The following is a 13,682-nucleotide window of genomic DNA, read 5'->3' as shown; positions in this document are numbered from 1 at the left end:
GCTGCTTCTTCAATAGCACCGCACCCCAATATATTCTAAAGAATCACTGATATTATTATTTTATGTTAGGTCATTAATTTATGCTAATTATTTATTTAGCTATTAGCCATTTTTTTTATTAAGGATTTATTTTAGGAAAAACCTAGCTCGGGATTGGATATTTTATTAGGCATTAACTTATTTTGTTGAAGTTAAATAGAAAAGGATAGAAGTGGACCCCGATTTTAGGGCTTAAGTTGGTGGGTTTAGTATCAAAGGAAAACTAGGGTTTTCTTTAAGATACGGCAACTAGGCAACTAATCTCCTATTTTACCAGGATACAACATAACTGAATTTCAAATAGATTAGGATTTATTTACTAATCTTATCTTGTATTTAAATTAAACTTGTACATATTTAGATAGGATAAAGTCAGGTTAGTTTACATAAGATAAAGATGTAGTTTGTTGAGATTCAAATTGAATTCTCAATCTTATCTTTGTAATTATTTCTGGAACTATTTTTTATATAATGAGAAGGAAGCACCTCAAAGAGGTATTTGACCAAATCAGACATGGTATCAGAGCTACTCTGATTTCCTATTTTTTTGCACTTCCTCAGCCAACCCTAAAATCTTTAGGGTTTTTGTTTTCTGTTTTTTTCCAGAGGCTGCTTCTAGTTTCTTGATATTCCTGGGGTCCTCTATTTCATGGCAGCATCTCTCTTTTCTTGCTCTTGGTCTGTTTTCATGGCATCTGAAAAATCTGATTCCTTGTGCATTCGGTTCAATGGAAAAAATTATTCTGCTTGGGCATTTCACTTTCAGCTTCTTGTCATGAGTAAAGAACTCTGGGGTCATGTTGATGGGACTATTCCAGCCCCTGATAGTGCAAAGGAATTGTCTATATGGGAGAGTAAGGATGCCAAGATCATGTCTTGGATCCTATGTTCTATTGAGCCTCACATCATCCTTAATCCACGACCCTACAAAACCTCCAAGGCTACGTGGGAGTATTTGAAGAGAATCTACACAAAGAATAATTCTGCTCAAAGATTTCAGTTGGAATTTGAGATGGCTAATTTTTCTCAAGGTGGCTTATCAGTGGAGGACTTCTATTTTGGTTTTTCAAGTATGTGGGCTGAATACACTGACATTGTGTATTCTTCTATCCCTGCTGATGGTCTCCCTCATGTGCAAAGTGTGCATGAAACTAGTAGGAGGGATCAGTTTCTTATGAAACTACGTTCAAATTTTGAATCTGTTCGTTCTCAATTAATGAATAGAGATCCAATTCCTTCTCTTGATGATTGTTTGGGAGATTTGCTTCGGAAGGAGCAAAGGTTACTTACTCGGAGTACAATGGAACAACAGCTTGCATCTCCTACTCAAGTGGCATTTACAGCACAAGGAAAATCCAAGGGCTGAGACTATAGCACTACACAATGCTATAGTTGCAAGGGATTTGGTCACATTGCCACCCATTGTCCAAAGAAATTTTGTAACTATTGTAAAAAATCTGGACATATTATTCAGGACTGCCCAATCCGACCTCCTCGGAAGCAAGAGAGTGCCTATTCCACCTCTGTTGATATCTCGAGTGCATCCTCTTCGTCAACTCCTGTTGCTACCACTCATGCTTCAGCACCTAATGGTTCCAATTCTACTACTCTTACTCCCGATATGGTACAACAAATGATAATTTCTGCATTTTCTGCTTTAGGCATCTCAGGCAAACCAAAGTCCTCTTCTAATTCTTGGCTAATAAATTCTGGTGCCTCAAATCATATGACCAATAATTCCACGTTGTTGCACAATCTTCAGTCCTATGATGGTCCTCTCAAAATCCACACGGCAAATGGCAGTTCACTAACAATTTCTACCGTGGGTCATATGTGTCAATGGACAGCAACGCTGCCCATTATTCTTTCCTTATTCAACTCTTTCCTTATTTCTCTAGTTAATATTTGACAGATTGTAACTTCCATGTATAGGGCTAGCATTAGGCGCATAATGATTTATTTCCATGTATAGAATTGCTTTGTACAGATTATATAATATAGAGAATCCTCAAGGCCAAGGTATTCGGCCATTCATACAGTTTGTCACCTTATTTTGACAATATGTCTCCTGTCATTCGAAATGTTTTGGTTTCTCCTACTCTCTCCACAAGTTTACTTTCCGTTGGACAGCTTGTTGAAAATAATTGTAATGTCTCTTTTTCATCTTCTGGTTGTGTTGTACAGGATCGAGTGTCCGAGAGGATGACTGCGAGGGGTTCTAAGGAGGGTCGGCTATTTCCAATAAATCCTAGTTCAGCTTCTATTGCGTCTAGTTCCCTTATTTTTTGTAATGCTGTCAAAAAAAGTACTAAGGATTGGCATCGACATTTAGGACATCCCAATCCTAATGTACTCCAAACTTTGTTTAAATTTGGTGCTATTGACAATAAAAATTCTGTTTCAATGGAAACAATTTCTTTTGATTGTACCTCTTGCAAACTTGCCAAAAGCCAAGTGCTACCATTCCCACAATCTGGTTCTCATGCTTCTTGGGTGTTTGATATAATTCATAGCTATGTTTGGGGTATATCTCCTGTTATTTCACATGCTCACTACAACTATTTTGTTACTTTTATTGACGATTGCAGTAGATTCACTTGGATCTATTTTCTCCGTACTAAAAGTGAAGTATTTTCTGTTTTCAAGGTCCTTCTTGCACTCATTCAGACACAATTTGCTTCGTCTATCAAGGACTTACGATCTGATTCTGGGGGTGAATAGATGTCTTGTGAATTTCAGAATTTTCTTCAAGAAAAAGGTATTATTTCCCAACGTTCTTGCGCATCTACACCACAACAAAATGGGGTAGCTGAGCGTAAGAATCGTCATATACTTGATATGGTTCGGCTCTTCTTATTGACTCATCCGTTCCTTCTCGTTTTTGGTGTGAAGCATTAGCTATTGCTATCCATTTAATTAATAGATTGCCCACACCAGTTTTACATGATGTTTCTCCCTATTCCATACTATTTGGTCACATTCCTAATTATTCTGTTTTGCATATCTTTGGTTGTGTGTGTTTCATTCATCTTCCACCACATGAAAGACATAAATTGACTACTCAATCTGTTAAGTGTGCTTTTCTTGGATATAGTTCCACTCAAAAAGGATTTCTTTGTTATGATCCTAATGCATGAAGAATTTGAATTTCCAAGAATGTTTTATTTTTTGAAAATCAGCAATTTTTTTCTCTCTCATGTCGATCCTATCTCACCTAGTTTTTCAATTCTTCATGATGAGCCCGAGCCCTTCCCTATGCCCATTCCTAATACCTCTTCTGCTCCAGTGGCTTGGTTTAAACCTGGTATTGTCTACACTCAACGTCATAGCACCACCCTTTTAGCCGAGTCTCCTATGGCTTCTCAAGATTCTCCTACTCAGACACCTAATCCAACATCCACCATAGTTCCTGCTGCTTCTGTTCCTCAGAAATCTACCCGTGTCTCTCACCCACCAGATCGTTATGGTTTTTCTTCCCCCACTTCTATGACTGCTACATTATCTTCCATTACTATCCCTTCTTGTTACAAACAGGCAATAGAACATGAGTGCTGGCAGCAAGCAATGCAGACAGAACTTGATGCACTTGCGACTAATCAGACCTAGGATGTGGTAAAATGTTCTCCTTCTATCAAACCAATTGGTAGTAAATGGATATATTCCGTAAAGCTTCATTCGGATGGCTCACTGGAAAGATACAAAGCTAGATTGGTTGCTTTGGGGAATCACCAAGAGTATGGCACAGATTATGATGAGACTTTTACTCCGGTTGCCAAGATGACTATTGTTCGCTTGTTACTTGCTCTTCCTGCTTCTAAATCTTGGCAATTACGTCAAATGGATGTTAAGAATGCTTTCTTGCATGGCGATCTAAAGGAAGATATCTACATGAAACTTCCATCTGGTATGCCTATTTCCTCCCCTACGGCTGTTTGTAAATTGAAGAGGTCTTTGTATGGTCTTAAACAAGCTCCTCGAACTTGGTTTGAAAAATTTCACAATACTTTGCAAGGGTTTTCTTTTAAGCAAAGTAAGTATGATGCTTCCTTATTTTTGCACAAGGGCGATGCTGGAATAGTATTTTTATTGGTATATGTAGATGATATTATCATCTCTGGTTTGGATGGACATTTGATTCAAAAACTTCAGCAACATCTTCAAAATGTGTTTCACATGAAGGATCTTGGGGATCTTACCTACTTTCTAGGGTTGGAAGTTAGGTCTCAGCCACATGGTTTATTTCTCAATCAACACAAGTATATTCAAGATCTAATTCAGTTAGAGAGATTGGAAGATACTACTCTAGTTGATACTCCTCAGGAGGTGAATGTTAAGTATAGGAAAGACAAAGGCGAACTTCTCTCAAATCCTACCTTATACCGTAAATTGGTTGGCAGCTTGATTTATCTCACCATCACGCACCCTGATATTTCCTATGCTGTCCACACTGTTAGTAAGTTCATGGATTCTCCTCAACATCTTCATTTTGTAGCTATTCGTCGGATTATTCGCTATCTACTTGGGACTCCTAATCGTGGACTGTTTTTTCCTAAGAGTTCTTCTCTTCAATTAGTTGCCTACAATGATGCAGATTGGGCTGGATGTCCGGACTCTCGACGTTCTACTACTGGATGGTGTGTCTTCCTTGGCGATTCTCTTATCTCTTGGAAGTGTAAGAAGCAAAATTGTGTATCTAAGTCATCTATAGAGGCTAAATATCGGGTAATGTCTGTTGCATGTTCATAAATTATGTGGTTGCGTGGTATTCTTTCTGAACTCAGCTTTGCACAGGCACATCCCACGCCTCTTCATGGTGATAATAAAAGTGCCATTCAAATTATAACCAACCCAGTTTTTCATGAACGTATGAAGCACATTGAGGTTGATTGTCACTATATCCGAGATGCCTATGAGTCTAAAGCTATCATTCTCCCTCGTGTCCACTGAACACCAAGTAGCTGATATCTTCACCAAAGGTTTGACTCGACAATGGCAACAATACCTAGTTAGCAAATTGCTGCTAGTTGACTCACTAGCATCAATTTGAGGGAGGGTATCAAAGGAAAACTAGGGTTTTCTTTAAGATACGGCAGCTAGGCAGCTAATCTTCTATTTTATTGGGTTGTGGCTAGGGTTACATGGCAACTAATCTCCTATTTTACTGGGATACAGCAGAACTGAATTTCAAATAGATTAGGATTTATTTACTAATCTTATCTTGTATTTAAATTAAATTTGTACATATTTAGATGGGATAAAGTCAGGTTAGTTTAGATAAGATACAGATGTAGTTTGTTGAGATTCAAATTGAATTCTCAATCTTATCTTTGTAATTATTTCTGGAACTATTTTTTATATAATGAGAAGGAAGCACTTCAAAGAGGTATTCGACCAAAACTGACATTTAGAAGTAAGTTTGAGATCGGTTAGCATTAGGTAGCAACCCAAGCCATGTCTTAAAACAAAGACAAAAGATTAAGCCCATGGCCCAATCCAACCCAAGACCCTTGTAATGGACCTAACCATATGCATGACCTGAAAACACCCCAGATCCACAACCTGGTTCACCATAAACCACCAAGATCCGACTGCTATATAAGGAAGAGTGCAAGTTGTAAGGTTTTTAAAGTCATACCGGTAATTAGGGCTGAGTTAAGAGGAATTTTAGAAGTCACAGGAAGCCTTTAGGCATAGCTGCATGTTTTACATTCGTATTTTATTACACACGAGAAAGTGCTTATTCGATTGTCTGAATTATGATATGTTCCATCGGGTGCCTTGTGACACGTGCATTTAAGTTTATTTTGCATAAGGCTCGAGTTAAGTGACCATGATCATGCATTTTTGCATCATTTTATGTAACTGAAAATTTTCATTTCATAACTGTATATACATGTTCACAAGTATATATGTATAGACTATTTTTGCTAGCCCTACATGAACCCTTATTATCAATGTGATGCATATGATATGTGACATGTATGACTGTTGGTTGCCTGATATGTATATAGTATGACTATATATTTTAAATGAATGAAAAGATAAGGAAAGGAAAGGCTAAATGGAAAGAAAAGAAATGAAGGAATGATTGCATGTTTGACTGTTGAGTAAATAAATGATTGTAACTAAAGGACATAATTGTCGTTCAATCAAATTTATAAGAAATGGTTGGTGGACATGGGAGGATCCCATGACCACCAAAGGAGCTCGAGGCCCATCAATTTCTTTTTATCCAGAAACAAGTTGAGTAAAGGCCAATTATGGTATTTGATTATAATTGGGAAGGGCAATAAAAAGTAACAAAAATCAATAAGTGTAATGCCCAATCTGATCAAGGGAACGACTCGTAACAAAAAGCTCGTTTTGTGGTTCTGTTGTCACAAGTCATAGTTTGGTCACCTGAAATCTAACAGGCGAAACAACTAATTTATGCAAATTGTGAGCTCTTTACTTTCTAGATGCTTGAATGGCAATAGAATTTATAGATCTGTGTACGGGACCACCTGTGCATGTCTACTAACAGAAATGATCAAAACTGTGTACTTTTTCAGTAGACCAGAAACATTAGGATGTTATAGAATGAGAAAGCATATACTCATCACTTACATAAGTATAAACAAAATAAAAAAAAGTACCTGGAATATTGGTGACGGAAACCACTCAAATTCATCCACATTGATATCCATATTTAGGTACATGTCTGCCGTAAGATTGCTATCACCTTCTTCTGTAAAAATGAGATCTAAAGCGTGCTGCTGACAAAAAGTATCCTTTAATCGGTCAACTGAATTCACAAGTCGCTTTTTCCATTCTCTTTGCTCAGGATGACGGTTCTGCCTATCCAGAGGTCTTCTACGAGTATCACCCCTGTAGGTAACCTGATTGGGAGGAGATAGTTTCATGGCTGCACGTGGGAGCAGTTCATCCGCTAATAATGATGCATTTGCTAGCAATGCCATCTGCTGAGCTTCAGTCTCAGCCATTCGGACAATTTTATTCCCGGAACTCTCAAAGTTTGCTTCTTCCTCCATTGAACCTGGTAATGCCTTTATGAGCATGCTCACATATGAGTTGAATACTTGAAACAAGCCTTCCAGTGTTTGACCTCCTAACTGCATGCTTAGCAGTGGTCCCACATCCTCGAAGAAATCCTGTACGAGAAAGTGAAAGGTACAGCCAAAACAGCTAATTGTGGGAATAAAGCACCATAATGGAACCCCCAGACCTCCCCAAAAAGGAAAGAAGAGGCAACAAGCATAAGCTCAATCAGAACTCCCCAATAGGCAAGACTCGAGAACAATGGACAGTAAATATATGAACATTGCGGAACACGAACTAGAAGTAACAAATTATACTCCGGATTGTGAAGAAGATATCTTATTGGAAGAGAAGCTACACTTGAATGATACATTAATTGCACACATATTTATACTTTTCTCTGCCCAGACCACTGAGAATGTTATTTTATTGCGTCTCAGAAAGAGAAAAGGGAGGCTTAAAACCAAACAAAATAACAAATAGCATAGGAATGGTCAAACAAGTAAATGCATAGTGTAAGACCATAGAAGATGCATACCATATTGATATTTATCTTGCAACAAACTGGATTAAACGACAAGGCTCTCTTCTTGCAGGATGATATGTATAATAATGAAAAGGGAAAAACAAACTTCATATAACTACAAGGCGTTTTACACTTTGTATCATAACTACCAAAATTGACATGTTGCACCCTCAAGCTACCAAAATGCTGTAATCTGCTCTCTCATTTAAGATGAGATCATCAAGATTGTATGACATATATATACGTAACACAATCTTGACAAATGTAGATCAACGTGTCTCTTAAAACCAAACAATACCACAAGAATAGTCTAACAAGTAAACGCATAGTGCTAAGACCAAAAAGAGCATAAAAGGTGCATATGGTATTGACATTTATATTGCAACAAAAGGAAAGCTAGATTAAATGACAAGGCACTCTTATTGCGGGATGATAAGTAAAATAATAAAAAAAAAAAGGAATATAGACCTAGCACACTAAACTACTAAGCATTTTACACTACATCCCAAACTACTAAAACTGATATGTTGCATCCTCCAACTATTAAAAATTGAAAAATAGTGAGTGACAATTTTGATGGTTGGATTGTAATGGGAGTGCACATAACAACTTTTTGGTAGTTTAAGATACAATGTGTCAAATTTTGTAGTTTGGGATGCAAAGTGTGAAGCACCAATAGTTGGAGCATGAAAATAGTCGCCCCCTTCCACCCCACCCAAACAAGGAAAACGTTAATAGCTTGAAGAATGTTTAGTGAAAAGAGAGTAAAAACAAAGTTTGTACTTTGCAAAGAGATTAATTTTGCAAGAACTTTTTTTTTAAAAGTATTAATTTTGCAAAAACTTATTCAAGACCAAAGGGCAAGGAAGCAACATAATCTTGTAACATATACCAATACCATCAATCTTGTCCTCAACACAAAAGGGGAAATTTCATTGACTAAACAAATGCGTGCATAATGGAATGGAATGCGCACACACACACACACACATAGAGAGAGAGAGAGAGAGAGAGAGAGAGAGATGACAAATCAGTTATTTGAAACTTTGGCCGGAAACGTATATAGTTCACCTGGACCATCAAATTGAACCGATGGGCACTACTTGTAAGTTTATGTTGAAACGCCATTGCACTGCCAAGCGATGTGCTTGAAGGCCTGCCAGATTGACGTGTAGCTGGAGGGCATGTGAGTATCCAATCATCAGCAGCAGCCAAAGCAGCAGTGCTCTCTTCAATTCTTTTTAAATTAGCATCCAGTGCTTGTTCAACGCTGGGCCTAAAAAGCCTCAAGAGCACAGGACAAAGAGCCAAGCCACGAGCTTCCAACAATGAACAATGGCCTATGGCTATCTGAACACACTCTGCAGCAGCTCTTAAACCTCCAGCTGCTGCTGATGAAGCTAATGCATATCTTTTAACGAGAAGTGAAAAAGCCTCTGTTTGCTTTGTAGCCCACATGACAAGCTCAGAAGTATAAGCGGGTTCCTGACCAAAAATAGCCAATGAATCACTTGCAGCTTGAGCAATAGCAGAGAACACCAGCTGTGAGAGAGCAGCAGTATATGCTCCTCCATATGAGGTGCTTGATGGGCGAAGGCTTTGCATATTATACTGATATCTTTGTAAATGCGCATTAAGTAGCAAACTGTGAGCACGAGGGCCATCTCCAAGCTGTTTAAGAGCTGATATAGCTTCACGAAGTTCGTCACCACGCGTGGACGGCTGACAAGCAGCTTCAGCAAGCTGGTCAGCTAACTTTTGTCTACGCTCAATAATAGAGGTCTGTAGAGACATTAGTACAGCTGGGGTTAGTGTTTTCATTTGTTTTGCTTCAGAAGCTACACGCTCTCCTTCACTGAGGGCAGCCAAAGCTTCATCCACTCTCCTCTCAGCTAACAGAACATCCAATAGATCAGGGAATTCTATCAACCATTTCTCCAGTTCTGAAGGTTCGCTGCCTTCATAAATATATAAATTGTTAACTGCAGAACCTTTTGCAACGGGGACAGATAAGGAATCAATGTGGACTCCCTCAGATAAACCATGAATTAAAGCAGCCTGAGTAGATAGCAGGTTTCTGATCGAAGAAAGCTCCCCCTCTAAATCTGAGATCTCTTTGGATGTGCTGTAAGAAGTACACATTACTTCCACTACAAATATATACTGAATCAACATATTAAGTACCGCTATTGATTTTGGCTAACTCAGATCTTAACTAATGATAAGACAAGTAATGATATTGAGGTAACCCCAGAAAAATATAAAAAGACTACACGGTTAAGACAGTACGTAAAGATACTAAAAGTTAATATACTTACACCATTTACAAAAAGCTGAATATGTGGGGGGGGCGGGGTGGGGGGGGGGGGGGGGGAGGAAAATTTACACCAGCAGAATGCTAACTTCTATCAATTATTTGATCAAAAAATATCTGAAAATAAAACTATGGAAAATAAAACAAAGTTCCCAACTATTCCCCAAAAGCAACTTCTTTCAAGCCATCCACATATCCTATGGATGCACTAGTTCGTTCTAAGATATTTTAGCCTTTTACTCCTATTCTTCATCCATTTAATCATTTGCATTGGAAGTATGCAAGGTCAAAGATGTTACAATGGCCACCACCAAATTAAAGTTAATAACAGAGTACATTTTGCACTAAGGGTGCTACAAAAGTATGTGAGACATATACCACAAGAAAGGTATTCAACTGGGCAGAGCAATATTGACAAAATTCTCACCACTTTTTTTCCACATAATCTCAGTAGTTTCATATACTTCTTAAAATAAAGCAAACCAAAGTGTTATTAGTGAAAAGAACATTGGCAGTAGGCTATATCAGCAAGTAGTATTAAATTTTAGAAGTTAAATGAGGAAAAACCACGAGTCAACATAGTCATCGAAGTAGCAGTAAGCATTAATTTAATAAAACCAACATATTGAACATATTGAAGAAGAAGAAGAACTGGACACAACATATTGAACAACATCACACAGAACAAAACAAAATGCCCATAGAGCTGTAAAGCAATTAAAGAAGCACATCAATACGTGAATACAAGGTTGCCATTGTTTTACAACAAAGCAAAAAGGCTCCATTAAACAATTTACTCAATGTGATCTTGACCATTTTTAATAAACAGCTAAACAATAACTCACCGTATGAAGGCAGCATAATTAGCATAGACACTTCTTCGCATTTCTTCAGCAGAAGCTCTTTTGAGATCTAAAAGGTGCGAACATAATTGCTTTATATCCTACAAATAGCAGCAGATATTATCACAAGAGGTTTCCGATGTTATTTTAAACAAAAGAAATGTTGTTTCTTGATATGAGGAATTAGGTTGACAAAATTACTCTTAAAAGCAGTAGAACAAAACTTTAGTGCATCTTAAATAGTTGTATGCCAAGTATAACTATTGTATAAGACTAATCGGCATAAACGAATTAGTATGAGTCATTAACTAAATAATGCAGACTTCAGGAGGCAAAAGAAATCCGCAAAAATAAAAAACACAAAAAATTGGCCAACTAAAATGTTTCACCAGCTTGGAACTTGCAAAAATCATTCAAGAAGAAAAAGGAAGAAGAAAATACTATATGGAATACATGTAGCACAACTTTTTTTATTGGTAAGGTAAAGTTTTAATGAATCAAATAAATAGATGTAGCCTAAGTACATAGGAAGTATACAAAAGAGAACACCTAGTACAAGCTAGGGGCTAGAAAATGATACAAGAAAGTCATGAAAGCCAGCTCCATTGAATACAATAACAGAAGCCCAAAGAAATAATGTATAAAAGTAAACACCTAAGCTCATCCTGTTTTGTCTATTTTTTCTGGTTTTTGTCTTATGTTTTTCTCCACAGCGACGAAACAAGCCGATCTACTGCTTTCCGACGTTCTCCGACCAGCACGCGCCTCCTTTTCTGCATCCCCAGTTGCCGATCTTTCATTTTGCGGAAGACTTCCGCTCTTTTGTTTGGCACGTTTGATGCACACGCGACCTATGCCGTGCACTTCATCTATGTGCCACGGTGTCCTGGAGTTGCTTCTGTCAACACGCGTGGTCCCCCCAGCATCAGAGTTGGATCCTTCGGATCTGAACCTCCTTTCCCCACTAACGGCGGCACGTGACCTGCACGCACCGCCACAGCCAGTATTGGTCATTTGCCGACTACTCGTCTTTGTTTCGGGCTGCTATCCTATGTTCCAGCTTTCCCAAACTGAGGATCTAGTCAAAGTGGACGTGGCAGTTTCTTCCAGCCAGTCCAAACCAACAAGATGCAGCACAACCCTCTTTACTGCGGCTTTTAGTCATAGTAGTATAATCTGGTCAGATTATACAAAAACCGCTTCAAACGGCATCCCCTCATTGGACATGGGTGTGAGTCATTTTCTTGGCTCCGGAACCCTTTTTTTTTTCTTGTTTTGTGATGTATCTGTTGGTTTTGGAATGACTGTAAGGGACTTCCACCCCACTGAAACTTGTATCCTGTAATCATTTAGCTTATTTATAAAATGCTAAACTTGCCTAGAAAAAAAAAAAAAAAAAAAAAAAAAACCTAAGCTCATCCATAAATGCCCTATCTTCAAAGCTCTGGCCATTCATTTCAAACCAAATACACCACATTAGACATAAATGAATCATTTTCCTAACCACAGAAATTTGGGGATTGATTTGAAGCCATTCCCAACAACCAAAGAGATCCACCACCCTCCTAGGCATCAGCCATCCAAATCCGGTCCTACTAAAGATCTCATCCAATAACACCCTTGACAACTCACAATGAAGTAATATATGATCTACGGATTCTTCACTTTTCCTACACATATAGCATCAATCCATAACAATAAGTCCATGCTTCCTTAAAAAAAAAAAAAAAGTCCATGCTTCCTTAAGTTGTCCATTTTCAATATTTTCCCGAGAGAGGCAATCCAACCGACGAAATCAAACGATTAGTATTCATATTGACTATCTTGGATTTTATATTTGACTTCGGTATGGTGGACATCCCTCTCATGGGTGGAGCGTACACGTGGTCAAACAATCAAGCGTTGTCTAGATTGGACAGGTTTTTTGTCTCCTCGAATAGGGAAACCCATTATTCGCAGTTATGTCAGAAAAGACTAACTCGCCTATACTCGGATCATTTTCCTATCTTGTTGGATTGTGGAGGGCATAGGTATTTCAAATTCGAGAATATGTAGCTGAAAACTAAAGGCTTTGTCGAAATGGTCAGGCAATAGTGGTCCTCCTATCTAATCCATGGCACCCCAAGTTTTGTTTTTGCAGGTAAGCTGAAAGCTTTGAAAAGAGATCTCAAGATATGGAATCCACAAGTTTTTGGAGACGTAGGCGATCGGAAGAAGTCTTTATTGGAGGAATTACAGGAGGTAGAGAGGGTAGAGGAGGGTCGGGCACTATCTATAGATTTTTGGCACCATGATAAGGTATTTGGAGGAGATCGAAGCATGGAGTGTTTCCATATAGTGGCCAATTCACATAGTCCTCAACATTGAGATGTTGAGATGTTAAATGTTGATGGTGCTATGTCAACGGAGCTTCCAGTGATTCAGGAGCATGTTGCTGGTTTTTTTGAACAATTACTAACCGAGTAGGTAGTGTGGTGGCCAAAACTCGATGGACTAGCATTTGAGAATAGTGAGCAGCAAAGTGTTGCCTGGCTAGAGAGGCCTTTCGATGAGAGGTGGTGAATGATGATTTGATGAAGGTTTTCCAGGAATTTTTCTAATTTGGTAAGTTCAAGAAAAGTCTCAATGCCACTTTTATTCCACTTGTTCCCAAGAAGGATGGGGCTTTGAATGTTAAAGATTTTCGGCCTATTAGTCTTGTGAATGGGGTGTATATGATTATCTCCAAGGTCTTAGCAAACCGCTTGGGGGAGGTCTTGGGGAGGATTATTTTGAGACCCCAAAATGCCTTTCTAAAGTAAAGACAAATATTGGATCCAGTACTAAGTGCCAATGAATGTTTAGATAGCAGACTAAAATATGGAGAAATGGGTGTTTATGCAAGTTGGATATGGAGAAAGCTTACGATCATGTTAACTGGGAC

The 13,682-nt window shown here is 38.3% G+C and overlaps 1 protein-coding gene across 1 annotated transcript in view; it reads right to left on the bottom strand.

Annotated features, from left to right (window-relative positions):
* The window catches only part of LOC121250692 (exocyst complex component EXO84B-like), a 40,656-nt gene that overhangs the window by 20,010 nt on the left and 6,964 nt on the right, over positions 1–13,682 (bottom strand). Inside the window, exons 2-4 of the mRNA XM_041149879.1 lie at positions 10,763–10,860; positions 8,675–9,728; positions 6,675–7,190 (exon numbers count right to left, since the gene is read on the bottom strand). Coding sequence (XP_041005813.1) covers positions 6,675–7,190; positions 8,675–9,728; positions 10,763–10,860 — 1,668 coding nt within the window. The remainder of the gene's footprint in view (positions 1–6,674; positions 7,191–8,674; positions 9,729–10,762; positions 10,861–13,682) is intronic.

The sequence above is a fragment of the Juglans microcarpa x Juglans regia genome, chromosome 1D (genome assembly GCF_004785595.1).
Source record: "Juglans microcarpa x Juglans regia isolate MS1-56 chromosome 1D, Jm3101_v1.0, whole genome shotgun sequence".
Classification (NCBI taxonomy): domain Eukaryota; kingdom Viridiplantae; phylum Streptophyta; class Magnoliopsida; order Fagales; family Juglandaceae; genus Juglans; species Juglans microcarpa x Juglans regia.
The sequence above is the reverse complement of the archived record's forward strand: the minus strand, read 5'-3'. Positions and strand labels throughout refer to the sequence as shown.